The 25,810-nt window shown below is 46.1% G+C and overlaps 11 protein-coding genes across 16 annotated transcripts; 7 read left to right on the top strand and 4 right to left on the bottom strand.

Annotated features, from left to right (window-relative positions):
* Window positions 1-311: 311 nt before the first annotated feature.
* On the top strand, window positions 312-4,200 carry TERG_08788 (uncharacterized protein; the record flags this gene model as incomplete). The annotated part of the gene is made up of 19 exons (XM_047749009.1): window positions 312-342; window positions 398-649; window positions 710-769; window positions 827-877; window positions 930-1,060; window positions 1,120-1,369; window positions 1,427-1,506; window positions 1,556-1,652; window positions 1,712-1,760; window positions 1,823-1,858; window positions 1,913-2,144; window positions 2,202-2,320; window positions 2,438-2,577; window positions 2,635-2,800; window positions 2,864-2,955; window positions 3,034-3,185; window positions 3,248-3,382; window positions 3,447-3,719; window positions 3,787-4,200. The coding sequence occupies 19 exons, from the start codon at window positions 312-314 to the stop codon at window positions 4,198-4,200; spliced, it is 2,760 nt and encodes a 919-aa protein (XP_047604097.1).
* Window positions 4,201-4,788: 588 nt separating this feature from the next.
* On the bottom strand, window positions 4,789-6,282 carry TERG_03587 (uncharacterized protein; the record flags this gene model as incomplete). The annotated part of the gene is made up of 1 exon (XM_003236497.2): window positions 4,789-6,282. The coding sequence occupies one exon, from the start codon at window positions 6,280-6,282 to the stop codon at window positions 4,789-4,791; it is 1,494 nt and encodes a 497-aa protein (XP_003236545.2).
* Window positions 6,283-9,266: 2,984 nt separating this feature from the next.
* TERG_03586 (uncharacterized protein) lies at window positions 9,267-10,210 on the top strand (the record flags this gene model as incomplete). The annotated part of the gene is made up of 2 exons (XM_003236496.2): window positions 9,267-9,476; window positions 9,536-10,210. The coding sequence occupies 2 exons, from the start codon at window positions 9,267-9,269 to the stop codon at window positions 10,208-10,210; spliced, it is 885 nt and encodes a 294-aa protein (XP_003236544.2).
* A 91-nt stretch (window positions 10,211-10,301) lies between these two features.
* On the bottom strand, window positions 10,302-10,748 carry TERG_12019 (uncharacterized protein; the record flags this gene model as incomplete). Its single annotated transcript, XM_047751043.1, has 1 exon — window positions 10,302-10,748. One exon carries the CDS (start codon window positions 10,746-10,748, stop codon window positions 10,302-10,304), a length of 447 nt encoding a protein of 148 aa, XP_047605985.1.
* A 962-nt stretch (window positions 10,749-11,710) lies between these two features.
* On the top strand, window positions 11,711-13,656 carry TERG_03584 (uncharacterized protein). The gene has a single exon (XM_047748121.1). It carries the CDS (start codon window positions 12,524-12,526, stop codon window positions 12,896-12,898), a length of 375 nt encoding a protein of 124 aa, XP_047604096.1. The 5' UTR covers window positions 11,711-12,523; the 3' UTR covers window positions 12,899-13,656.
* A 458-nt stretch (window positions 13,657-14,114) lies between these two features.
* On the top strand, window positions 14,115-15,207 carry TERG_12018 (uncharacterized protein; the record flags this gene model as incomplete). Its single annotated transcript, XM_003236494.2, has 5 exons — window positions 14,115-14,174; window positions 14,231-14,258; window positions 14,316-14,377; window positions 14,437-14,627; window positions 14,709-15,207. 5 exons carry the CDS (start codon window positions 14,115-14,117, stop codon window positions 15,205-15,207), a joined length of 840 nt encoding a protein of 279 aa, XP_003236542.2.
* A 100-nt stretch (window positions 15,208-15,307) lies between these two features.
* TERG_12017 (uncharacterized protein) lies at window positions 15,308-15,811 on the top strand (the record flags this gene model as incomplete). Its single annotated transcript, XM_047751042.1, has 1 exon — window positions 15,308-15,811. The coding sequence occupies one exon, from the start codon at window positions 15,308-15,310 to the stop codon at window positions 15,809-15,811; it is 504 nt and encodes a 167-aa protein (XP_047605984.1).
* An 868-nt stretch (window positions 15,812-16,679) lies between these two features.
* On the top strand, window positions 16,680-17,066 carry TERG_03582 (uncharacterized protein; the record flags this gene model as incomplete). The annotated part of the gene is made up of 1 exon (XM_003236493.1): window positions 16,680-17,066. The coding sequence occupies one exon, from the start codon at window positions 16,680-16,682 to the stop codon at window positions 17,064-17,066; it is 387 nt and encodes a 128-aa protein (XP_003236541.1).
* Window positions 17,067-17,383: 317 nt separating this feature from the next.
* Window positions 17,384-20,731, bottom strand: TERG_03581 (uncharacterized protein; the record flags this gene model as incomplete). Its single annotated transcript, XM_003236492.1, has 4 exons — window positions 17,384-20,340; window positions 20,394-20,480; window positions 20,600-20,639; window positions 20,699-20,731. 4 exons carry the CDS (start codon window positions 20,729-20,731, stop codon window positions 17,384-17,386), a joined length of 3,117 nt encoding a protein of 1,038 aa, XP_003236540.1.
* A 195-nt stretch (window positions 20,732-20,926) lies between these two features.
* Window positions 20,927-22,689, bottom strand: TERG_03580 (uncharacterized protein). 2 transcript variants are annotated; one of them, XM_047749596.1, is made up of 3 exons: window positions 22,520-22,689; window positions 21,866-22,454; window positions 20,927-21,809 (listed from the first exon to the last, which is right to left on the bottom strand). In XM_047749596.1, the coding sequence occupies exons 2-3, from the start codon at window positions 22,451-22,453 to the stop codon at window positions 21,090-21,092; spliced, it is 1,308 nt and encodes a 435-aa protein (XP_047605983.1). In that variant the 5' UTR covers window position 22,454; window positions 22,520-22,689; the 3' UTR covers window positions 20,927-21,089. The 2 variants fall into 2 exon arrangements, with proteins under 2 accessions (XP_047605983.1, XP_047604095.1); XM_047748120.1 differs by having other exon boundaries at window positions 21,866-22,689.
* Window positions 22,690-22,779: 90 nt separating this feature from the next.
* TERG_03579 (uncharacterized protein) lies at window positions 22,780-25,694 on the top strand (the record flags this gene model as incomplete). 5 transcript variants are annotated; one of them, XM_047749593.1, is made up of 9 exons in its annotated part: window positions 22,780-23,155; window positions 23,345-23,498; window positions 23,583-23,654; window positions 23,716-23,848; window positions 23,921-24,025; window positions 24,089-24,313; window positions 24,371-24,680; window positions 24,739-24,754; window positions 24,809-24,934. In XM_047749593.1, exons 2-9 carry the CDS (start codon window positions 23,406-23,408, stop codon window positions 24,932-24,934), a joined length of 1,080 nt encoding a protein of 359 aa, XP_047605980.1. In that variant the 5' UTR covers window positions 22,780-23,155; window positions 23,345-23,405. The 5 variants fall into 5 exon arrangements, with proteins under 5 accessions (XP_047605980.1, XP_047604094.1, XP_047605982.1 ...); XM_047748119.1 differs by having other exon boundaries at window positions 24,089-24,680; XM_003236490.2 differs by lacking the exon at window positions 22,780-23,155 and having other exon boundaries at window positions 23,161-23,498.
* Window positions 25,695-25,810: the final 116 nt, after the last annotated feature.

The following is a 25,810-nucleotide window of genomic DNA, read 5'->3' as shown; positions in this document are numbered from 1 at the left end:
CCTCCTCCCCTTAAATTATTGCTTCTGTTCGTCGCTGACATGAAAGGTGGTTCTCAGTACTAGAGTGTAGATAAGCCCATCAATCTGACACAGCTCACACCACATGTCCGCTGCTGCGTTTTGTTGTTTTATATGATACCGTGTTTATATTTCCCAATTAGGAAGTGTGCACGGACGACTACCTTATCTGGACGTTAAAATCAACGTCAACTTTTGGCTTGAATGCGACGTCAAACAACATCACCGCTCATGGACTAACAACCTAAACTACCTAGCTCTTCATCCGAAAGGTAGATTTCAAAATAACCAGGATGGTTTTCGTTATAGACGAGTGGCTTCAGCGTGAGTAATTTCTCAGGCTACAGATATTTACGTACCATATCTAACAACCAGACAGCGCTGGCGTCCCGCATGTTTTCCCATCTTCATAAAGTACTGAACAAAACCGGAGAGTCCACCACGTTAACATCCGAAAACGATTTGGATGAATACCTGTCCCAGTCGTTCTCATTCGATTCTACACTGCTCGCCCCCCCAAAACGGAGAACGCTTGATGACCTCGGTACGGAAACGTGGAACAGGTGCAGCAAAGAGTTATCCAATCCGCCGAACACCTATCGGATGGGGACCATGAAAATTCTGTGCAAATGTTAGTTTATGTCGTTACCGCTTTCCCCCTGTCGTATTGTAGTTAACATGGCTCATTTAGTGATGGTTCTTGCATTTTTACTCATCGAATGGGGTATGGACAGCGAAAGTGATGGTGGTGGTGAGTGGTATACAGTGGATACTGCAAGGTATTGCCTTCGTTGACTTAGGTGGCCAGAGTACAACCGTCTGTTTAAGGCAGGGCTGCATACCACAGACAAGATGATTGGTTAGTATTGACCACATGAGGAAGCTGAACAATACTGACATTAGAGGAATAGGTATGGGCCATTCAGATCTTGCCAAGATGGTTTTAGAAAAGGTGGATCGGCATAATTCTGGGATTTCCAAAGAGGAATCCTCAGAAGCTCGTGAACTAGCTGCGGAATGCTCGTTCCAACTGTCTATACTTGTAAGTTTCGTGAGAGAAATGGAATCAAATCTACCAAATCTAACCTTGATTCCACGCAGACATGGAAAGATAGATTAAAGGGGCTTGGAATAGCCCAGCAATCTATTCCGTTCGCTATCCAGAGTCTTGAGTGGAAAACAAAGGCTGCTGACATACTCTTCCGTATCGGAATAGCGAAGAAAAGGGAAGGTGATCCAGCAGCTATCGAATGGTTACAATGCTGTCAGGGCGTTGTCTCCGCACAGAGTGAGGAGCAAGAAGAAGATGAACAGTTAAAGTCTATTCGACAAGCTCTCCTACATGAACTTAGTACGTGATTAATTATTCTGTATCCATTCGCTCTCCAATCTTACGTGCTGCTTCTAGTCATAGCGTACCTAGAACTACAGAAAAATTCAACTCTATTCATAGAACCTATCCAGAAATTGTATAGTAAGCTAGAAGAGGTATGTGTCAGGCCCCTATTGATTGACACCTTACTAATCCTCAACATAGAATTATGGCTCCGAACCTAGTACTATGTTTGTGGGATTCGAGGTTTCCATCGCTCTAATTCCATATGTAGAGAATGGGGACGCACGTTGTAGCCAGCGTATGCTCTAGGGAAACCTATTACAGTACTATAATACCCAGTACTAACGTGAGAGATAGATCTTCAGTTACTGATCGAATCAGGACTTGCCGAATCCCACCTGAGCAGGTAATCACCTAGCATCTAATTATTCGAGGTCTTTGACTAAAAATATGCCTAACCTTATGCAGCGTGCTTTGTTGCATTCACCAATTCTGGCTCCAGCGGTATATGAACCTCATTTAACTCTAAAAACTGGCAACAAGACTGACAATGTCCAGTCCAGGTTTAGCATATCCTATCTTCCAACAGCTGATATCGGGCAAGCTCCAACAGCTTGAAAGTGAAGTTGCACTCATAGAAACATTGGTGCTAGTCTTCCTACGGCTATGTACGGCTGATAGAGATATGTCTGAAGGCTTAAAGCAGTCCTCATCGCTATTAGTGTCACTTTGCGGTGCAAAACAGAAAATAGTTGGACTTGGATTTGAAGCTTCTCAGGCTGCACGAGTGGTAAAGGCTATGTGGTGTGATCTGAATGTTGATATTCTTCAGGCTGACTTAATTTAGATGTTCCTTTCCAAAGCAGATATCTGTTCCAACGCAGGGAACGTCAACTTGGCATATGATTGGTGTGAACTTGCCCAGCACCAGGTTCTAGAAGAAGGCGACAAAGATATAATCCGAAGGTAGAGTACTATCCCCATATCAGAAGAAGTGAATGTCAAAACCAAAGATTGATATGCTCGTGATCTGGATACCAATGCCACCAATCTCCTGGAACTCGTCTGACCTTTCCAATACAGGAAGATGCTTTTTTACGCATCTTGCTTAGAAAATATTACCCCTTCTCGTTTTAATAAGCTCTCAAACTTCAAGGAATTATCCGTTACTTCCCAGTTTCTGTTATACCAGTTGGCATTAAAGCATGGAAAGCTAGATACCGGTATGTAATTGTCTCTCGGATAGATGTGATATCTCCTAACCTTTAAGTATATAATAGTAAGGAAGAGTGTATTAGATATGCTCTACAGGAGCGCAGACTTTAGTTCCATGTGTGCTTGCATTGCCTATGCCGAATCTTGCAACAAGATTTCTATTCTTGGCCCCATTTTCAGGGAGCTACTCATCAACAATCGGGCAGGAAATCACACTATTCCTCTTCTCAAGTAAGTTTTATACTGTTTTACCCAGCCTTGATTTTTTTCACCTCAATTTTTGACTCTTAAAAGGGGCTGCATCCGTATTATGGCCAAAGAATTCTCAGCAAGCCAACAGCTGACACCGGGGGGTGTTGAAGGGATTTGCGAGCTCTTTGAGAAATGTAAGATGTTTTATATATAACTACCTAGCTCCATGGAAATGGAGAGATATATGATTCTAACTTTAGGCAACCTATTAGTTTCTACCAGTATTTGCCTAGACACAAGACCACAACAAGAAAAAGTTCAATACCTGGAGTGGTTTTCTTCAAATGGTTATAATTTGGTAATTAAGAATTATGCACTGTGGGACGTGAAGTCTTCGATTAGACTTATAGACTGTTGCATAAAGGTTTGAGTCGCATAAAATCCCTATATTTGCCTTGACTATTTTTGTACTGACACTGCATTTAGATCCTCAGCCTGCTTCCCAGAGGGTTAAACGTTGATACTTTATCCAACATCAATCAGCGTAATTTTTGGTGTCACAGCATGGCAACCTTAGCACACTTAGATATAGCGTATCTTGCCGAGAATCACATTTCAAGGGTGAGCCAATTCACTTTAATCATTCATTATGACATATAATCATAGGGCTGAAACGAGATTTTAGGACATGTACTTTACCAGTGCAAGAATGCATCTGCAACAGTGCCAAGATTATCTCACAATTCATCGTCAAGGCATTGCTCCAGAAATATGGGTGAAGTTTTCAGATGTTGTTCGTTCTATGGTGGCACTTTATTTCCAACGTGCAATTAATTTGAATGCAGAGAACGAAGAAGGCATTTGCACAATCCTGGGTAATTGCAATACAAGCTCAGATCCACAATTGCTTTGCATCCTCGCAGACCAGATTATGTCTTCGGGATTAACTACCCCAGCTGTCTATAAAGCTTTCCAGGCAAGTCTAAAGATTCTAACTGTTGAAGCAATACTAACGACATACGTAGCGAGCTACCGCATTGAAGCTGACATCTGGAACTCTATGTGACGTGTTGAAACATTTTCGTTGGCTTCGCTGTCTCTATCGATTTGGACTTAAATGTGACGAGAAATGTACCAAATTTATCGTCGGTGAAGCACAAAAGCTAGGAAACATAGCAACAAACCTAAGGCCTCAACTATCACCGGAGATGGTGAAGGAGCTTTGTTGGGAAATGCAATGGTTACCCGTTGCGGTGTATAATCAGTCGTTAATACTCTACAGGGACATGAAGAACAGCTTGAGCCGCGAATGGTTCAATGAGGCAGTTAATTTAGTTCAGAACATCGAGCTCAATGGATGGGATACAGACGGCCTCTCCTCAAGAATGTGTGCTGCATATGGGGCATTATTGGGAGAGCAAGCGGTTGATAATTTATGACTTACAGCCACTAGTATTTCTAGATTAACTCGAGTCTACTAGTCATTATTATAAACAGTCATTTCTGAGGTATAAAGCAAAAGAAAACATGCGGATGGGCCTTATGTGTACTCAAGAGTGTTGATTTGTAAAAGACAGAATAGAAAATCCCTAGACAAATGAAAGCAGACGGTGTATAATGCGCTTACCCGGGTTCTCAATAAAACAAGAAATGAAAACAAATATCATGTAATAATGCGGGCCAAGAAATAGAATAGAATAGAATGTCAATTAAATGACTTTGGTATCATAGAAGAGAGAAGGGGAGGAAACAAGTTTGCAGACAGTAAATGAACTTGCTTGATCAAAAGTGGAGGACCCCGTCCAGACCGTATTATGCAGACCAACAACCCGCGCAGATATTGACGCAAGGAGGAATAACTGGCTATGCCAAACATAATAAATAGAAGAAAGAACATATAAGAAAGGGTTGAACGGAAGGATATGAGATAGGTAGGTGTGTAGAAGTGAGGTAGCCAGAGCATTGTAACAATGGAAAGAAGTAGGCAACCTAATTAGCCTATAAAGCATGAGATGCTGTCATATAGACTATCCTTCTCCATCTGCGTCTAGTGAGTTCGTTCGATGTCCTTTGCACTTCCGCGCTTGACTTAGATTAGGCGTTGAGGGTATCCGACGGGCTGTTCGGCCTTGCTTTGAAGCTAGTGGCGAAAGATCTTTGTTTCTGCAGGCAGTTGGCGTGTTTCCATTGGAGTGGGAGTCACTTTTCGTCCCGTTTAGTTGGGTCTTCTTCATTTTGTCACCCAACGAACGGACGGTCAGATCGAGTTCTCGCTCGAGTTCACTGGCTCCTTGGAGGTTAAATTTATCAGATGAGACGTTAAGCTTTTTGCGATACGCACGGAGCGTACGGCAGACTTGCTCGGTGGACATGTTAAGGCTTCCGAATTCACTAGGCGAGTTGCTGTTAGGAGATGAATTCCAGTTCGGTTTACTAGACGTGCGAGTGCGAACTTCGAGCATCGATGGCCGGCGTACGCTGCCATTGGCCCGCAGACTGCCACTGCTTGTTTTGTTGGCTACTGTTTTGGACATGTGCCGGGGGCTTGGTGGTGATGGAGACCGGTTGGCCTGGTTTCTGCTATCGGAATATGGGGCAGTGGGAGATCGGCGAGGAGGAAGAGGCGGTGTAGATACTGTTGATACACCATTGACGCCGTTTTTTAAACCACCTCCTAGCGTATATCTAGAGGTCTTCTTGCGGATACGTGGAGGAGAGTCACGCACCGGGGTTGGTGTTGTCATAACATTATCAGACTTTTGGAAACCAGCCAATTCGGTCTTAGAAAGGATACGGCGGAGCGGAGGTTTAGCTGCGGTAAGTTCCTTTGTTGGAGTCTCCTCTTCAGGGTGGACAAGAAGATGCGGACTTTCTTGCAAATATTGCTGTTGGGTAGAGAGATTCCAAACCATGATTACCCCATCCAAGCCGGTGCTAATGAGTGTCCTTTTAATCGCGCCTGTAGAATTTGGCTCATTGCTTTCAAGAAGGACAACGTCACTGACTCCTTCAGTATGGCCAAACTCTCGGGTGAGGAGGGTATCCTTCTCCGAGTCATATACCCTGATGGATTTATCGGTTGTGGATACGCCAATAAGAAGTCTTGGGCCATATTCGGGGTAGTCCTTTTCAAGAATGAGAGAGCTCATCACAGCAGTATCACCGCTTTCCGGGTCAAGAACACGAAAAGAGTGTACCTGACGGCTAGATGGTATATGGTATCTCTGTATAAGCCGATCTATCGTGGATAAGATAAGCGTGTCTGGATCACCAGGGGGAGTTACTATCGAAACTGGCGACGCCTTCAGTGTTATGACTTTTGAGAGGAGGAACGCAACCGTAGAGCCATTGTCATCCTCTCGGGTCATTCGTTCGCGAATAATAACTGTCCTGTCTGCCGAAGAAGATAGTAGCCTCTTCCCATCTTTGGTGAATAGTAGCTGCCCAACTGCACCAACATGTTCATCCATGGTTTGTATTACCTCAATTGAATAGTCTTTACTTTTGAATAATTGGACCATTCTATCGCGGCCACAGCTCGCAATTAAAGTAGTGTCAGGGTCTGAGTAGATCGCAATATCTGTTACTTCAGCTCCATGAGCTCTAACTTCGTTCTGACACTTCCATGTTTCCCCATTAATCGTCCTATTATTTTTAATTAGCCGATGAGTGGAAGTTAATAGCTCGATAGCTAACTGGACTTACCTTACTACGCCATATCTATCTCCGGATACAAACATTTTTATACCACCTGTGGCACGTAAAACCTTCAGTTCATTGGCGTCCTCATCCTCATCCGAAATCTGCTCCAAGTCCACTTTATATGTGTCGCAGCAAGTTCCATTAACATTCCAAAATCTGACTGTCCCTCCACAGGACCAGGTAAAAAAGTCCGACGATTTGCTATTAGGGGTCTCAACCGTGCTAATACCCAATACTGAATCTCGGTGTGCAGATACGGAGACATCTGCCACACTCTCAATGTTGTCCTTGCTCAATGGATCTAGAGGGCATATGCGAAGGGTCCGGGATGAGTCAACTGTAATCATATGTGTATCAATTATACCCATGGAAACAATGGAAGCCTTTTTTGGTGTCGGGCACGGTTGGGTATCAATGTTTGCCGAAGTTGGCGAAATCATTGGAGAGGATCTCATCTCGTCAATCGAACACTTCTCCAACTGCCTGCTACGACCACCGAACCAAATGAAGCCAGAGTTGCTATCAACGACAACGGATGAAACACCGATATCAAATCTTTTAACGTATTGAAGCTTTTGCTGATTATTAGAATCATCCAGGAAGCAAACAACCCCTGAATCAGAGCAAATAACTGCTTCGGTGTCGGAAATGCTAGAGACACACGTGAATGTACTTTGATGCAAATTTCCCAAGAGGCAGTTTCTTCCCGACAATGCCACTGGTAGTGGGCTGCTGGATATAGCGGGAGAATCGGCATTAGGTCGCTGTTTTGACGGGGAACACGGTCTAACGGCATCTCCGAGCCTCCAAACCTTTACGTGCCGTATGCCAACGCTGTATCATTAGCTTTACGTCTGGATTTGCCAGTGTGAATTTGGGACATACGTGATCAGATTATTCCCCATCCAACACATATCTCGAACAAACGATGTGCATTTATTCGTCGAGTGAAGTTTCGCAGAGCCATTTCGAAGGTTAATCTGCCATATATAAAGAAATCCATCGTTAATATCACCTAAACTTGCTAAGAATTGTGAGTTAGGGCTGAAGGCAAGACTTCGAACACCGAAGGTATGTTCCGTGATTATTGAGAGGGGGACGTCTGCAGAAGAATCCTTGGCTGTTGAGAACAAGAGGATACGAGGATTATATCCCGTCTACGTGAGCAGCCGATGTTAGCATTTTGTACCCACAAGTAATATAGAATGGCTTAATCGTACCTCCCCAGCAGCTAGGAACCTGCCGTTGGGACTGAGGGAAACACTGGTAACAGCCTTTATCCTCTCCCGCGATGTCCATGATTTCGACGCAATGCTCTCCGCCCACTCTGCTGCATTTGGTGAATTGGAGAATATAGGCGAGTTAGCCGATGTGGACAACCGTAGCGAGGCCTGCGGTGGTCTAAGTCGTGACTCTGGAGTGGTTGGCGGACCCGGAGGATTATAGAAGGAAAGGACAGGATTGACACTGGTGGCTGTCGGTCGTGCTCGAAAGAAACGCTGAGAGACGGACAGGTCTTCATCTAGCTCAGCGAGAACGGCAGCAGAGCCAGCGCAGAGGGCAAAAGAACGAGAGGGTTCGTGGTATGAGAAGCCATTTGAGCTTGATGTGGTTGTGCCGATAACGGTTTGGAGGGAAAGTGTGGTGAGATAACTTGCTGATTTGTACTGGTTTCTTGAGTTCGAAGCCGGTTTGAGGACAGGGGAATTTGCGGGCGTTATCTTCAAGGAGGCTTGGGTTGTTGACGATAGTTTGCTCTTGAGGCCGAGAGAAGTGCTGGTGTCGCTACTGGTGCTGGTGCTGGAACCGGTGCTGCTGTAATTTGCCATCTCCCCCTGCTCCAGACGCAAAGCTCTCTCTGTGATCTAGGCTCGCTATCATTTCAGCTCGGGGCTGCATTGGGGCTCATCCAGCGAGCGAGGTGGCTGTTTTCTGCAGAAGAGCGCGACTCTCTGCAAAGAGTTATATGTGGGGAGGTTGGTTTGTAGGTCAATGCCTTCAACGGGCAAAAGGTGTCGAGGAAGATGTGCACCTGGACCTAAAATTTAAGCGGTGGCAGGGTTGTTCTCTGTGATGGGAGGCTGTGGTTAGAGGGCCGAATCGAGATGTCGGCGGCTTGCCGTGCATAAAGCGTAAACAAAGGCATTCACTGGACACGGCTTCTCCCTGCAAAAACGCACATTAGCACTGGATCATTGCACTGGCTCTTTGGCACGCTTTCTTCCCTACTTCTTCAGAGCTCGAAAACCAGCATGCAATAATAGCCACTTTTGTTGTTATTCGTGGATATATTCAGGAGTAACCCAGCTTGGTTGTAGCTTGACTTGGCCTGCGGGGGGCATCACAACATATAGTTACCTACGGGCGGCAAAGGAGTCCAATTGACGAAGATCCATTACAACTTCCACCGATGAGCCATAGTTATTATTGATATTAAATATAGCGCCGTATATAGAGAGTTCTGCTGATTTTATATTCAAAAGTTGCTTGTTTTTGTCCAGCTTTTTTATTTCGAGGTTGTTTATAGACTTCCGGATACGGTTTAGATTTATTACGTAATATTTATTATATAAGCGAATGGTTTGTTGTTGGTTTTGGGTTGTGCCAAGCCGGGAACTTAGTTTATCCGAGTGGAGCAGCCCAGACCGGGCAGGAAGTTCTAATTTGAAGTTTAATCTTATTTGCCAAAGGGGAACGAACGAACAACAAGACAGGCACATATAACGTGCAGGGGGAGGTGTCGATGTAACGATATTTTTTTTTTTTTTTCTTTCTTTTTTTTTTTTTTTCAAACAAAGCCAGAATGTCATCGTTTATGGATGATTCGATGATAGGTCGCTGGCTTTCTGACCTCCCCATGGATGATCCGACTCGGAAATCGACATCCCATCCCCAGCTGCGTCGTTTTGTCCACCATGAAAAGCCAATCCGCTATATACAATTTCTAGGAGGAGGTACGGAAGGTGACGTCTATTTGGTCAAGATCGAAGGCCGTGATTATGCTCTTAAGGTGGTAAGTATTATATGCCCCTCCTTCCTGGATTTTTGAACTGGTTTGATTCTTACTCGTAGCCCTTGAAGTTCAAACAATGGAGATTCGATGCTCCCCTGTCAATTAAGCGTCGTCTCAAGGAACGAGAAACACACTATGTTAGCCCTATAGCGAATGAAGCTAGAGCATTTGCTAGGCTGGATAGCCTGGGTAAAAACGGTACCTGGGCTGTTAAGTGCCATGGCTGGATGAAACTATCTGGCAAACAGCGGCTCAAGTATCTCAGTCATCATACCCCATGGGCGATCGTCAAAGACTATAGACCAAATCCAATGACACTCGATGATGTCCCAGAGATCCGGCGAAAAATGAAGATTGCCCGTAAGGCACTTCTATTCCCTGACGACACCCAGCCTAGAAACTATCGTGGCTCGTTTCTTGTTGATCTTGGACGTGTCACAACATATCCGTACCCGCGGGCTCTATGGTCAAATGAAAAGCGTCGGCAATACTTCAAGTCGTTTGATAAGGAAGCTAGTGAATGGGTGGAATGTGTAAGGGATGGTGAAGTGATTAGTGGCTCGATAAATGAAATTCTTAAAGAGAACATTATAAGGGGCATAGCCATAGCGGAAGGGTATGAAGATGAGATACGAGCTGCCGATTTACGAAAAATGCTTAAAGAAGTAAGTTTTATCAAAATTTTGTTCAGAGAATTACCATTATTACATTTTCTGCTAAGACACACTGGCTAATCGAATTTTCTCTCCTTTTTCTTAAAAACGAAAACAGTCAGAAGAACGCCTTGAAAGGAGGCGGAAAGCTAAAGAGAACCAAGAAATGGAATCAAAAAAGAGACACAAATAAGTGGAACACCAGGCTCGTGATAGTCTTAATACCTCCGATACTTACTAGATGCCGGAGGAAGATACCTGCTAGACTCATTTTCATCACTGTCGTCGTCTTCCTCTTCCTCTTCATCTTCCTCTTCTTCGGATTCGGCTCGTACCCATTGAGAACCTCCTTCGCATGTCCGTCGTATGTAATAATAACCTCCATCACTACTCCGGATCGGAACTCCGTGGCGTATGAGACCCACAGAGCCACGTCTTGTTCGGTACTGCCACCTAGACCGCTCTGGTATCCAGCACATCCCAGTAATTTCTTCTTTAGTAGGATATTGAGGAGATGGTTGATTAGGAGAGGGTAGATGCTCTGCAGGTTGCGAGCCTGAAGGCTGTTGTCAACTACCGGGTTAGGCTGGGTAAGGTACTCAAGAAGCGAGGTGGCCATTTTTGTGGAAGAAATCAACTAAAGAAAGGCAGGGGTAGCAAAGAAAACGGCGTTGGGATTGAACGTTGATAATAGGGTGATTGATAGTGAAGCAGTTGGTGGTAGGGTGAATCTCAGATTCTTGTGTGTTTTGTAGAATGATGGTTCTCCCAGAGGGGGGTTTGGTGAAGTATTTTTAGCCGGTCGCTCGTCGCCTAACGGTATAGAGATTGAATATCGAGTGTACCTTGGCGAATCAACTTGGGCATGAGGGAGCGAAAAGTGCTCCATCTTAGGGACAGGGGTCAAAGTTCGGTGAGTGTGTTGTCCACAAGGCAGCAGTCACCCCTGGTGAGAGGAAGAGGGGTGAACCACCAATCAATTCCTTAAGCGCCCACCCATATAAAACTGCATCTAAGCCTCATCTGCCGGGCACATGAGGCTCGAATGAGCCTGTTATTGAATTTATTGGGCGGGAGCTTCCAGCAAGCTGGCGCTAAGACAACATGAGGGATATCAAAGGCCAAGTGCCCCGGTTCATCATGTTGGTTAAGCCCCGTAATGTCGGCGGTTAGGCAGAAATTTATGCATTAAACAGCCTCGGGCAGGGAAATAACAGGCCTATGTGCATGGTACCCTCCTCTAAGGAGTAATGCCATAGCGTCTTCCAGGCTGTTGCTGTGCCTCCTCAGCCGAGTTGCATCCCAGCCTGAACTCTGGCTTGTCGCCGTGGGTATCTTTCACTCTATATCCACCGCCCCAAACAGGAAAACGGTCTGTGGATACCATAGTTGTCATATCTAGTAGAGAATATGAAAAGCAAGCGGTTATCGATAGGTTAAGTCTTCCATGCCAGTTGTTGTTCCTCTTCGTCCAGCGCGAGAAGTTACATTGTGCACGGGCCTGAATTACGTAGCAGGATAATAGTTTCTCCGACTCAAAGATCACCGGGCCGAACCGAACCCGAAACTTAAGCAGGTGCCCACTAATTCCGCCGTACCTGACAGTTCAATTCCAACCAAAATACGGAGTGTATGAAGACTTCCTCCATGTTATTTTCGCGGGAGGGGAGGAGCCAAGGCAAAGGGCAGATGGATAATGATCATAGTTTCAAGTTACCGGTATGGACTTGGACTTGAGCCAGCTATTTTTGGATGTCAAATACGCTATGCAGAGGATACGCGATGCAGGGGATTGAGTCTCCAGAACTTCGGGTCATATTGCTGGCGGCTAACTACACGATAGCAGTGATTGGACGGGCTAACTCGTTAGCCCAAGCTGCCAGCATGAAGGAAAGGGCCCTTGATAATATTAGGAAATTCTTTGTTCGATGGAAATCCGCTTGCTCCTTACAGGCGGCAAGCTGAAACACCGTTTTGGACATGCCAGAGCCATTCAATCCCGCCAAGTTCAAGAAATTCTGGACAGACAACGTTTGCCTGTGGGTATCCAACATCAACCAGACATGCGGGCTAACAGAATAGTAAGAATGCTTGAATATGGCAAGGTTTTAGCGCCCAGGCTTATTACTTTTGCAGGCACAACGGATGATCGCCTGTAGAAGACTGCCTTTGTTCTGGGAGGTAAAACCCCAAGCTAAGGAAGGAAATTTATGCATAATCTCATGCACAGTGTTAGATGTTAGAAATTCGGGGCGGTTAAAGGTTTCATAGAAAGGGCCAGCTATCTCGAAAAATGGGGCCAACAAGTTAAGATAACTAACAACGAGGGACAATATTTATTGGCCGACGAAGGACTACAGCAGTTCTGACACCTGAAATTCACAGAGCTGGGCCATGGCTTCGGATATACCTCATTCTACGGAGTACTACTGCAATGCGGCTTCTGTGATGCCTGTCCCAGATTCACGAGCGCTCTCCCTACTCCTAGCCATCATGAGATGGAGTTCCAAGCTTGCTCCTCAGACAGCAACCTACCTTATTGGAGCAACCCTAGTAAGTGTCACTGGTGGCTCTCCTGTTCACCATCTCGGACGACAGTGGACTCGGTGGTTAATTGTCATCATCAGCCGCTTCATAATTACCTGCCCAGAGGACAGCACACAGGTCTTGGAACTTATGCCCCTCCCAGGGATTGCTCAGGGGCTCTTCCTGGGGCCGTTGGTTGGCGTGCTGCTGAGGGAGCGGTTGGCAGGCCCGGGCAGCGACTGAACCATGAACCGGGAGCGTCGCCGGACCACTGCTGCTGACGACAGTAGACGCAGAGAAACTGGAAGCTCGTCTTGTCGGTTTACTTGGCTACATCAACGTAGTCCTGGGCGTGGTCATCCTTGGTGTGACTTTACAAAAACCGCAGTCATTTGATTGCACCTTGGTTGGGTTTGCCATTTCTAACCTCGGGCTGCAGCTCGTTACCACGCCTCTCAAGATGTCTTGCATTGGTTGCCATGTATCTCAAGCGCTGTCGGCTCTGCAGCTGATCAATGTCATTCAGCAAACTATCTCCTTTACCATCCCCTTCTGGAGTCCCAACTTAAACGAAGCTGCCGGATATAGACTGGGATCCGGTATAGAGGTGATGATTTCGGTGATATTCTACGTGCTTAGCTTGATAATCATTTTAAAGAGGCCATGTTTGGAGGCAGACTATCCGAGTGAAAGGAATGGGCAGCCGTACTACAAGCCCGCATAACAACACAGCTAAACCGGGCGCCTGACCAACAACGACATGCTACTAGCTCGGCCACAGCCCGGGATACACAGCAGTATAAGTCCTTCAATCTCTCCAAAGGCTCGTTCTTAGATTGCTCTATCGGAGTCTAGCCCGTCGCGGATTCTGCGGACCCATACTTGGGCCGACAAAGATGGCCTGACCAACCACTCGTATACAGCAACCAACGAGCCCACAAGCAACCGACATCTAGAGCGAGTATGAAGAATGGTTCGAGGCCCAGGATGGATAACCGTATTCTTCCCTGCTACCGTCTCGAGCGACGAGGGAATGCGGAAGCTCTCTCGTAGTTATATAACATTCTAATCCAATCGCCGAGCCATGGTTATATTAGCTAACTAACGAGTTAGCTACTTAAACTAACTAGTTAGTTATTAAACCGCCATGTCTCACAGCGTCACTACAAGCCATGGCCTTTTCCATCCCAACGGCCGGTTATCAGGCCGAGGAATGATGCAGCTCAACCGTTAGTCACAGGGCAAAATGGACCTGGGTCAGAGTACAAGAATACGGAGTATATTCAGGCCTGTTATGCATGTATCATGACATTGGTGAGCTCACTTAGCCACTCATTCATGCTCTCTCGAATTTACTTCCTACGGGCGGAAATGCATAAAAGTATCTGCCGCTTGTCCCATGGATTGGCACGAGGATCCCATTCAGCGATCTTCGGCTGCTTCATGAACATTTTTCGCAATGGGCTTCCGGTATACCGTTGGGATTGCCCTTTTCGCAGCAATCGAGTCATATCTCTTCGTATGTTTATATAACTATTTTATAAAAATGAGATCCATAGCTAATTAATATTCCAGGGGTTTGACACTGGTATTGCTACGACGAGTAAGACACGGCCGTTGTGCTTATTATGTACGCTTGGAGGGGGCTGATTTGATCTAGCAATTGCACACAAAAGCTGGATCAGTTATATAAAACATCCATCCAATGGATTTACAGAGGCTGTAAGTCTGCAGATTCAGCCTATCCCGATCAGTATCGTGCCACTGACAAGAACAAAAAGGTTGTTGCTGTTTATATAGCAGGGGAGGCTGTTGGTGCCCTTACTCAGACCTTCATTGGCGACAAACTTGGCCGTATTCGGTTCATGCAGTTCATGTGTGTGGTGGTCACCGCTGGGACAGCCATCCAAACAGCTTCTGTGAATATTGGAGTGTTCCTTGCCGGGCGTGCTTTTGCAGGCTATGCTGTAGGGTCAGTCCTGCATCCGAAATTTATACACCCACTTTTACCTCCATTACGAGCCAGAAACTAACAGAATACATAAAAATAAAGTGGGCTAGTTGGCACTGTTCCCATTTACCTCAGTGAAATTTCTGCACCGAATCAACGGGGGCTTATTGGCGGTATATCTGGTTGTGGCATTGCATTAGGAACTATGATGTCTAACTGGGTGGGCTTTGCATGTTCCTATGCCCCTTATGGTCCAGTACAATGGCGTCTCCCTCTCAGCATCCAGATCCCCTGGGGAATAATCTTGTTCGTCGGCCTTGCTACCTTCATGCCAAACTCCCCTCGTCAACTCCTTAGAATTGGCAAGGTGGATGAGGCGCGTGCTGCTTTCCTGAAGATTCGCCGTGATTACGACTTGCATGAGTCTTTGGAGGAATTTACGGTGATGAAGGCACAGATCGAGTACGAGATGCGGAGAGAAGTTACTTCCATCCATGAAGTGTTCAATCTGTTCAAATATCGAGCTCTTGTCTCCATTGCCGTTCAGACTATGACTAGCCTCACTGGCGTCAATGTCATCCAGTATTATCAGAGTGAGTAACTATGGATTCCCCCTCAACTGCGTGACTAAGTCTAGATAGCAATTCTATATAAATCTTTGGGTATCGGCTTGCAGACAATTCTCGCTTTAGCTGTGGTGTATGGCACTGTTGCTTTTCTCTCAAATTGTATCACTGCTTTATACCTTACCGATCAATGGGGCCGCCGAAAGTAAGTCATCAGTAGCAATTGACGTCGCAAGTTGGGTACTGAATTGCGTTTCTAGGATGATTCTCTCAGGCTTATCTGGGATTATCTTGATAGAAATATACGCTGCAGGCATGCAACGGATTTTTCAAAACACGAACAACCAAGTTGGAAAGGGGTTTGCCATCCTGGGAATCTACCTCTTCGTTGTCAACTATTGTAAGGGCTCAAATAAAATTTACCACTTGGGCCTACTTGATACTAAAGGTTCTCGGTTAGATGGCATGCTTAACAGCACCACCTGGCTCTATGGAGCGGAGGTACTACCTGTTTCCGTTAGAAGCAAAGTGATGGGCCTTGGTTCTGCCTCCCACTTTATAGTTAATGTTGGCAGTGTGCAACTCCTGTATCCCGCTAACATCCATGATTCGCTTCTGACACTTCAATATAGTTACTGAGCTGGTCCAAGTGCATTTTCCAATATCAAAGAAAATTATCACTACGTTTTTGTTGCCTGCACTCTGCTTTCTCTCATTGTTGGATATTTCTGCTTTCCGTGAGTCATTTACTCCCTTAGCAAGCCTCTCTGATATATGCAAGTATGCCGTCCTGACCATCAAATAGAGAAACCAAACACCAATCCCTGGAGAAAATCGCAACATCATTTGGTGATAAGGTTGTGGGTGTTTCTGGTAGTGACTTTGTGTCCGAAGGAGAAGTAATGGCGAAACAACCGGCTACCCAACATGTCGAGGCGCACTCTGTCGCGTCGACTGCCGTCTAAACCTGATATTCATTTGCTTGTTCTCAACAACCTGATATTTTGTTTTGTAGTTCAGGTTGATAAATTGAATGTATCAAATATATCAAATTTGATAACTAGTATATTAAGCTCGACTGTTCCAAGGTTCTCTCTGCTTGACTTCGCTATTATCCACCATAATTCTATCAGGGTTGACGCCTAGTTAACTTATATATTCTGGTCATTTGTGACGTGGTCGCTGGCCAGCAAAAAGACCTGCGATGATATTTGATATCTGGTAATTGATATCCAACACTTTGACTGGCCAACGAATTAATTTACCGGACCACAGATGCGGGGTATTTAATCGGGTATTCTGGTCATCAGATCAAAAACATCTCCAAGACCAACTCGCTTCTTCATGATCAGTCAAAAGAGTCGAATACCACCTGCAAGAGGCCGCTCAATAGCAACAGAGAATCTCGATTCCCTTAATCTGATATATTTCGGTCCATTCAGTCGGTGATTGCTATCCCGCTCAAACACCTACCAAGTACAGATACCAAGCCACATCATACACTAAGATGTCCTCTGATGAATCACGCTCTAGCGAAACGGCGGAAGCCCGTGCTGCCTTTACGGCTTCTCTCAAATCTGTCGGCGCCAATCTTGATGCCGACCTGCGCACTCGAGCCGGAACTCTGCATGACAACGCAGCTGTCATAGACAAACAACAGGAAGATCTGAAGCGGACCACCCAGGATGTATCTAAACAGAGCAAAGAGCTGGAAAAGCTGCTGGATCAAGGCCAAAATGGCTTAAAGGAGGTTGGCGATTTGCAGAACTTCGCGGAAGTCATGGAAAGGGATTTGCTAGTTCTTGAGGAGACGTTGAGATTAGCGGAAGAGGAGGATCAGAGGGTGGGAAGAGTTGAGAAGCCGGCGCAGAGTTGGCTGAAGAAGTGGCTTTAGGCCCAGTTGAAAGGACCCAACATGGCGTTTTTGGCGTTTAATGGTTACTTTTCAACTGTTCTGACGCTCTTATGAGAGTGGACTCCCCTTGTTCGGTTACCACGGGCCGGTTTATATTCACCCCTTGATCTGTCATAGAAGAGGCTGAATTGCTCAATTTTGCCCAACCAGCATGTAAACAGGACTGCAGAGTTGGGGAAATTTGAGATCTGGTTTATATAGTTGTCTTGATTTGTATCCAAAATATATTAACAAGCAAATGATGCCCGCAGTCTAAATGGCAGCACCCAAAAATAGGTATCTAGATAGCATCCCACCTACGAGCCGTAATCTTCGACAAATTCTTCCCATATATGTTTGATACTCCTTGGTCGCCTCCCAGCCCTAGACCAGCGTTCTTTGTGGCTATCCCACTCACTCCATTCATTCCACTGTCCTAAGCTCACTAGATGTCTCATAGTAGGTCTTCCATGCGGACAGTTCCATGGCTTGTCTATAGTTCCCATGTGTTTCACGACAGTCTCCATTTGCCGATGGGTAAGGTTTTTTCCAATCATAATACTCGACCGGCAAGCTCTCATAGCGAACATCTTTCTCACCTTGCTCGGTCTAGGAACAAGGTAGTCCGAGAAGGGTGATGAAGCCACGCCTGATGGTTCAATATGCTCCGCATCACTATCGAGTTCGTCCCTAGCCCGTTTGCCTAGATTGCTTTGTGATTGCTGCGGTGCTTCAGAAAGCAGAACAATCAACTCTTCCAGATCCCGAGTATCGAAGACAACTTCTTTGCTTAGCGGTAGGCTAATCAGCTTGCACCGTCTACCGATGGGCTCGTCACCGCTGGTATCTATTTCAACAATAAATCCATTCTTTTCTAATGCAGCAAGATTGTCGATGATAACCTCTTCTTCCACAGCGGTTAGATCAAGTGTCTTTGGTTTCACCAGCCTTTGGTTTTGCACTGTCGTCTCAGCTTGGAGACGCTCAAAGTTATACTTCTCATCTGAGGCGTGCTGATCAATGATGAATAACTCATCTTGCACTTGCTCCGCTGATGGGGATAAAGAAGAGTTATCATCTTCTGTAACTCTCGGCCTTGTCGCAAGGATGAAACCAAGATTAAACTGCCCGATTATTCGCATTCTGCCAAAGTCTTTCTTCGAGACTGCAAGGGACAACTTTGTCTCAGGGGCAATCTGCTGGTCGCCGTCATCGTCTGCATCTTCACTTCTATGTAACCCTCTGTTACTCAATGATTCCATTCCCCTCTGAAGAGCTCTCATCTGAGATTCAATCTTCTCAATAGAAGCGTCGATAGTGCAGGCTAGCTCATGTGTAGAATCTTTCTTGCGAGGTTTTCGGATCAGTCTCTCTGCCCGCTCGATACTATGCTCTGAAGGAACGGCAGATGCTTCCTCTGCGGCCTTGATTAGCTCATTGACTTTTGCATCTTCCCTGGTCTTTCGTTCATCATCGTCAACGTAGCTTTCATCAGAACCAGAGCCCGGAGAACCAGTGTCTTCGGAGTGAATTGTCTGGCCTTGCTGTAGGGATTCTACCTGACGCTCTTCATGCGCTTCATCAGTATGGCCCTCACCATCGACTTCCTCCTCTCCTCTACCGTCTTTTCCAGAGTCTCCCTCTGGTTCTTCTTCAGGGCCATTACCTCCGTTTAGACGACCAATGAATTGTGTTTCATTGTCCTCCTCACCCTCATCATCCTCGATGGGGTCATCATGGATTTGTCCGTGCTCTAATTGTGTTCCAGGGGCGGTGAATGACTGAATACTTCGGCCTATTTTACTTCTAACAGTAACAGCTCGTGTCCTTGAAGAAGGTGAGTGCAAGTGCAAACCTGGATAACTATCCAGCCTTCGTTTCACCGGATCTCTACCAATAGTCGACTGGTAGGTCTTGTTCCCTATGGTAATTGTCGTCACATCTACAGGTGTCCGGTTCATTCGCATTCGATCAAAAGCATTTTGGACCACCCCAGGCTTGTGAGTTGGTGTGCCTAACGAGAGGCTACTTGAGATGGGCTGTTCCTGTGCTTGCTGAGGTTGAGTTGGGTTACCCTCCATTGCCTCATCATTGATATTAGATGGGATATCATAAGCCCCACTAGATTCAGGGATGACCGGATCATTTTCGACTGTAATGTCGGTATTAGGTGGTGTGCTCTCCTGGCCATCACCTTCAAATCTTTGAAGGGCTTCCCTTATTGACGATGGCGGTGTTTGGGTAGGCTCTGGGCCGTTTTCTTCCACAATATCATCTTGTCCTAACTCTTGGCTATACACTGCATTACCTGGTGGTTCCTCCGGTTTGTCTTGTATTGCATCGACCGAGGCCGGTGGAGTCTGTCCCCGCTTTGATGTTAATTGGCTTTGCTTGCTAAATGTAAGCTGAGAAACAGGAACGGTCTGATCTTCATTTTCGAATAGTTCTGTAAGGGATGCCTTCAAAGATTCGATCAAAGCACCGGCATCATGGAGCAAGATTGTCCGCTTATCTGGCGAAACATTAACGTCGTACGCACTCGTGTCCATTTCAAAGTTGGCAAAGATAAACGGTGACTGCGATAAATTGAACGACTTGTAAACTTCGTTAAAAGCCTTTGCAATTTGAGGTAGCCCACACGGTCGAGAGTTCACAAAGAACATCTGCCGATCAGGTGTTTGTCTTCCTTCTCCAAATACTGGCTTGGATATGTGACCATGCACAAATATTTTGTTGGAAGCTTGGCTGGAAAACCTCTTTGCCGCAGTACTCGGCTCATACTCCAGGCCTAAATCAAGCGGCATTAACGCAAGTAATGTCTTTGCGCCATAAACATTGGAAATATTCTCCCGTGTCGTAGGATTTGATTTCGTGGTGAAAACAACCACGCTCTTCCCCTTCGGCATCTGATTTTTGACGTTGAAACGGACACCCGTACTTATACATGCATACGCATGTAGCAGCGCTATCACCTTTCCATACTCTCTTTTAACATTTTTCTCTAATTCTCGCCGGCGAACAGGTAGCGGCTTGAATAGATTCTCAATCGAAACCGTCGTTCCTTTTTGACCAGCAACTACCTGCGTGCTTTTGAGTTTCCCGGAGAATTCGAAGTCCAGCTTCGAAGCTCTAGGGGCCTGCTGCGCTTCCGCAGTAACGACAGTGAGGTTTGAGACTGCACATAGTGAAGAGAGAGCCTCGCCACGGAAACCAAATGTTTGAAGGGATGTCAGGTCTGCGAAGGTCGACAGTTTGGACGTGTAGTGTTTCAATGCTATATAATTTATCAGTCGAATTGTTCCTTTAGAGGAAGATCATGGTATTTACCCAGTGACTCATAGTTGTTCGGTGATATTCCATGGCCGTTATCCTGAACTTCAATCAGGTCCAGACCGTTGTTTTTGAAACGCACATCTACGTGGGACAGAAACACCGGTTAGCCATGTTCTCTCCACTGGTTGATCAATTGTACATGCCTATAGAAGTCGCGCCGGCATCGAGACTGTTCTCAACCAGCTCTTTAACCACCGAACAGAGGTCAACGATGACCTGGCCCGACTGAATTTGGTGAACCTGAAGTGGTATTAGAGACTTGAAAACAGGGGCAAGCGTCGTTCACTATAAGATCTCACCGAGCGAGCCTCGATAGGCTTGATTGTTGCCATATTCATGTCATGGTGGCAGCAGTGTGGTGTTGAAGATATTCCATTGTCGCCTAGCTAACTAGCAGGTTGTTATTGATGCTGCGCGTCTCGCGTTTAAGAAAGACCAAAAAAAAAAAAAAAAAAAAACGTTTGTTCCATCTGACGTCATCAGCTATTTCTACGTGCGCTTTCGATATGAATAATATAATTACAATAATTAGAGGAAGATATATTCTGTTAATTCCCTGTCGATACAGCAATACAGAAGTACATAGATGGCGTGATATGCTTGGAAAGAACGGTATGACATATGGTAGGGTATGTACCAATAGAAAGCCAGAATTAACGCCGGTAAAAAATATAGAGCAAAAACATCAGATCATATGTTGAAGCGGTCGGGCAGAAGTACCGGCGCAACTAGGGTCCATAGATATATAGCATAGCACACCCAGGCGCTGATAATCTTCACCCAGCTGGCCCAGTATGTGCGGCCGACAGGGGCCAGGTCGTCCTGGGCTTCCATGTCGAGGTTTTGTGTTAATAGAGTAGCAACCCACATTGTTGCTAGGAGGAAAATGAAGTGGAATAGGGAGTATGTGTACTGAGTTGAGTTTCGCTCATCGTCCTTCGAGTTACCGTCATCAGATTCGTCATCGTCGTCGTCCAAAGCGCTGGCAGGTAAACTGCCACTGTTGACGGCCGCACGAAGAGCTTCCGCGCGCATCTCACGACGAGTGAGCCCAGGTTGCTGGACGACTAGACCGTGCTCAGGTTCATCCTGGCTGAGGGATGCGTAGTTGTTTTGAGCAGCACTAGATCCCATGGCGAATCCTTGAGTGGCAGCACGGGTTGTGGTATAAGCAATTGTTAACATGGTGACTATTGCACCAAGAACAACAGAGGCGGTTCTAGTGCCATTAGCACGTAGCAGAGGGTTGCACTGTTTATCATCTGGCTCCATGGACACGGCAGACATGGTAATGTAAGTGCAGTAGATAGTGACCATAGCAGCCTGGGCCAATCCAGCACGAGGGTTAGACTCTTGTACCGCTGGCTGTATGGATATGAAGGAAACAATAAGGAAGACCAAAAGATTTATCTAAACATGTCAGTATATGCTCGCGTAGAACTAGGGTTAGAATATCCGGAACTTACGGTGATGGCAGCTTTGTTCATAGCACAGTTGTGACCGGCAAAGAAGACGTACATGAGCACAGTCATAGCAATAGAGGCAAGATACATTCCAAGGGTAGAGCCGATCAACAAGCCCTTCCATAGTCTTGAATCAGTTTCATCGATCTTCTGCAAGCAAAGTTCGGCCCAGTTATGAGCCAGGTCGACCAAGAGGACAAGGCCGAGGAGTAGGAAGAGCATTGCTCCGACAAAAGCAATGTAGTTCCCCCATACGATGAAGAAGCTCTCCGGGATGAAGAAGGACAAGACAATAAATGCAAGCCAGATGATGACTTTTGGCCCCCAGAATCCATTTTGTAGCTTTGCTCGTTCGTCTTTCGTAGACCGAACGCCTATAAGAAGTACAGCGAGTATGATATGGAAGAGACCCAAGGCAAAGTTAATTCGGTGGACAGCAACCCAGCCATGACACTTCTGGCCATCACACGTTATAGGTAAGAAGTCGAAAGTAAGGTGTTCAAGCTTGTTAAGCGCCCATCGAGTGAGCATAACCCAGGATAGAATGGAGTTTATCAGGAGCATGAAGGCGTATGCGATTCGAGTGGCCATGCTAAAACAAACGATTAGTTACCCTGATGGCGTAGAAGCCGAGTTTCTCAAAATAATGTCCCATACCTGCTCTGGAACTTCCCACATGCACTACATATCGCAGAGCATGTAGCTGCACCGCAGCATGAAGCGCCGAACGTCAAAAGCTATATACTCCCTGTCAGCTGCAGCTCAAGTTTGGTTGAATCGAAAGGAGGGCGGGTAGGCGGCTACGTACTGTTCCAACGCTCGGAAGTGCCATCAAAGGCAGCGAGAGAAGCGCGCCCATGTTGCCGGCCTCACTAGATGCCCTCCAAGGAGAAGTAACAGGCAAAACTGGGGGCTCGTTATGCGTTTTCAGCGTGTTTGTCGACGGTGTTTGAACTGCGAACAACCCGCAAAGATGACGATGAAAGTTGCCTCGCCGGGAGAAGCGCACGTGATGCAGTAGTGCTTGGCATATTACGTCACGATTATATCATCCTATTATGTAAGTTAAGCTTATGTAATATTTACATAAGCAATTGCCGGCTAAAAAGCGACTTTTTCGGCAATTTTCAGCCTTAAGACGAAAGCTGCCTTGCGCTTTGCTGTCGTTTTGATATCATTTCGCTGCTTTGCTCCTGTATTTGAGACAGTTCCTAGGGCCTCGTAGCCGTTAAATCCACTCCATTTAGCCGCTTCATGCCGCCGAACTGGCCTTCCGCGGTCTCATAAAATAGAGTACGTACACCCGAGCGCTATATTTAGTGCATCACAAGAGGGACCCAGATGATGCGCCTGGATTGTTCGGCTAGAGAGCTATATAACCCGGGTGGATATACCCCTTTTTTCTTCCCTTCCGTCTGCTGGTCTTTGCCGTCAATTTAAAAGTCCTTGAAGCTCCCTTTTGCTTCGTGCTAACTTTGGCAGCTCACTCTATGGTTACGCCAGCGCCTCGGCTGCACGTTTCATCGGAGCTCTCGCGCCTATCATGGCGCCTCCAATCCCCTACATAACGCCAACCGCCTTTCGGTTTATGACTGTGGTTGCAGGAACCCTGGTCGCGCTGGCAAGTGGAACTAACGTAAGTTGATCAAATATCTAATCTGATGTTGGCGCACAGAGAGCCTCTTGAAACCTTGGCGGCTAACTGCTCGGGCATACACAGTATGTCTATTCTGCATGGGCACCACAGTTTGCAGATCGGCTGAAACTCACGTCGACTGATGGCAATATGATTGTAAGTATTGATTTAATCCGACTATTCCTGGGACCTTCATCACTGACTAACGTATTCATAGGGTGCTGCTGGAAATGTAGGTGTATACGCAGTGGGTATCCCCATAGGATATATCGTGGACACCAAAGGAACTAGACTGGTTGCTCTCTTCGGTGCCATTGCCCTGTTCTGCGGCTACTTTCCAATTCACCTAGGTTAGACACGTTCTATTAACCCTTAATACTACATTAGGTGATACCCTTGGAATATCCTAACATTTACTGTAGCATATGCTGCCGGTGCAGGTTCGCTAAGTGTCATATTCCTATGCTTTTTCTCCTTCCTCTCAGGAGTTGGAAGTTGTGCTGCGTTTGCTGCCGCAATTAAGACCGGTATGGGATTATCTAAGTGCTCCTTAACAAGCGATATATCAGGTACTCATACATGCACAATAGCCGCGAACAACTTCCCCGACCATCGAGGGTCCGCAACTGCGTTCCCGCTCGCTGCTTTTGGTCTTAGTGCTTTTGGTTTCTCGGCGATATCAGCCATGGCGTTCAAGGATGATACCTCCGAGTTTCTTCTACTGCTTGCTCTAGGCCCGTCATTGATAATAGTGGTCTGCACGTACTTCCTACAGCTACTGCCTCCACCGCCATCATACTCTGCAATTTCGAATGGTGAATATCCCGACTTAAATCTATTGCAAAGAACTAAACCGGCTGAAAATATCCAAGAGGATTCTGAGACCGACTCGAACCGTGCCATCGCGTCCTTCTCCTCTGCACAGGTTACTGCCGTACTGCCTAGTGCTATCCAACCAAGACCCGCGCCACCGGATGCTGAGGCAGACGAAACCTCTTCGTTGATGAGTAGGACCAGGTCCTTGAGTGATAGTGGCAGTTTCTCCCAGTACGATCAGGCAAAACACGGTGCCCTCGCTGCTGGCCCCGATATACGAGGACTGAGTCTCCTTCCTACCCCGGAGTTTTGGCAGCTCTTTTTGCTGCTCGGTATCTCCACTGGAGTTGGTTTGATGACCATCAAGTACGTACGAAGCAAAGCTGATTTCATCATTTTCCAATATAACTAACTTCGTAACTAGCAATATTGGTAATGATGTAAGATATACGCCCTCATCATGCGTGGTTACAATTATTTACAGCCAAGTATAGGTCATGGCTTTATGGAGACATGTTGACCCTGACGTTGATTCGCACTTCCTTCGGGAACGACAAGCTCTACATGTCTCCGTATTCTCCGTAATAAGCTTTACAGGGCGTCTCCTCAGCGGTAGGTAAACCCCCTGATCCTGCGCTCGACTAAACATGACGCTTGACATGCCCTTGACCAGGAATCGGATCCGACTTTATCGTCAAACGCTTGCACATGTCTCGATTTTGGTGTGTTTTCGTGGCCAACATCCTCTTCTGCATCTCTCAGTTCGGTGGTGCCAAAATCTCCAACCCTCATTACCTTCTCTTCGTCTCATCCATGACAGGCCTAGCATATGGTGTACTCTTCGGAGTTTATCCCGCCATTGTTTCCCATGCATTTGGAATATCTGGGTTTTCCCAGAACTGGGGCGTTATGACTCTCGCCGCCGCAATTTTTGGTCATATATTCAATTACATCTACGGTGTCATATATGACAGCCACTCGAAGGTGTTGCCTGATGGTGCACGCCAGTGCAGTATGGGACTGGAGTGCTATTCGACGGCGTACCTGGTGGCATTCTACGCATCTATTTGCTCTGGATTTCTAACATTAGTAGGAGTTTTCCTTGAAAGATATAGGCGGCACCAGAGATTACTTACCGAGGAAGATGATATACCCCAACTAGCTGCATGAATTAACGGCGTGCTGCATCTTAACCTTGCTTAGAGTCTCGGAAGTAGCGACAACACTCACATTCAGGTTCACCACTAGCTCAGGTGGCTTCTTGTTCCCGAGGATTTAATCCACACGTTTCCCATGCCTCTCTTTTCTGATTTCTAATATCTAATCTTTCTCTATTTCGCTATACATATTCATATGCCTGCATTCCGATTACAGGCCGATTTCATATGTTATTCCGGTGAGACTAGTGGTTGTTATAGTTTTTTTTATTTTCGGTCTGGGACAAAATTAGATTGCTATTTCTCCTTCTCTGGCATATTCCCTTGTTTAAAGGACGT

Source organism: Trichophyton rubrum (assembly GCF_000151425.1).
Source record: "Trichophyton rubrum CBS 118892 genomic scaffold supercont2.3, whole genome shotgun sequence".
Lineage (NCBI taxonomy): Eukaryota > Fungi > Ascomycota > Eurotiomycetes > Onygenales > Arthrodermataceae > Trichophyton > Trichophyton rubrum.
Note: the sequence above shows the minus strand (reverse complement) of the source record. Positions and strands in the feature narration are given on the sequence as shown.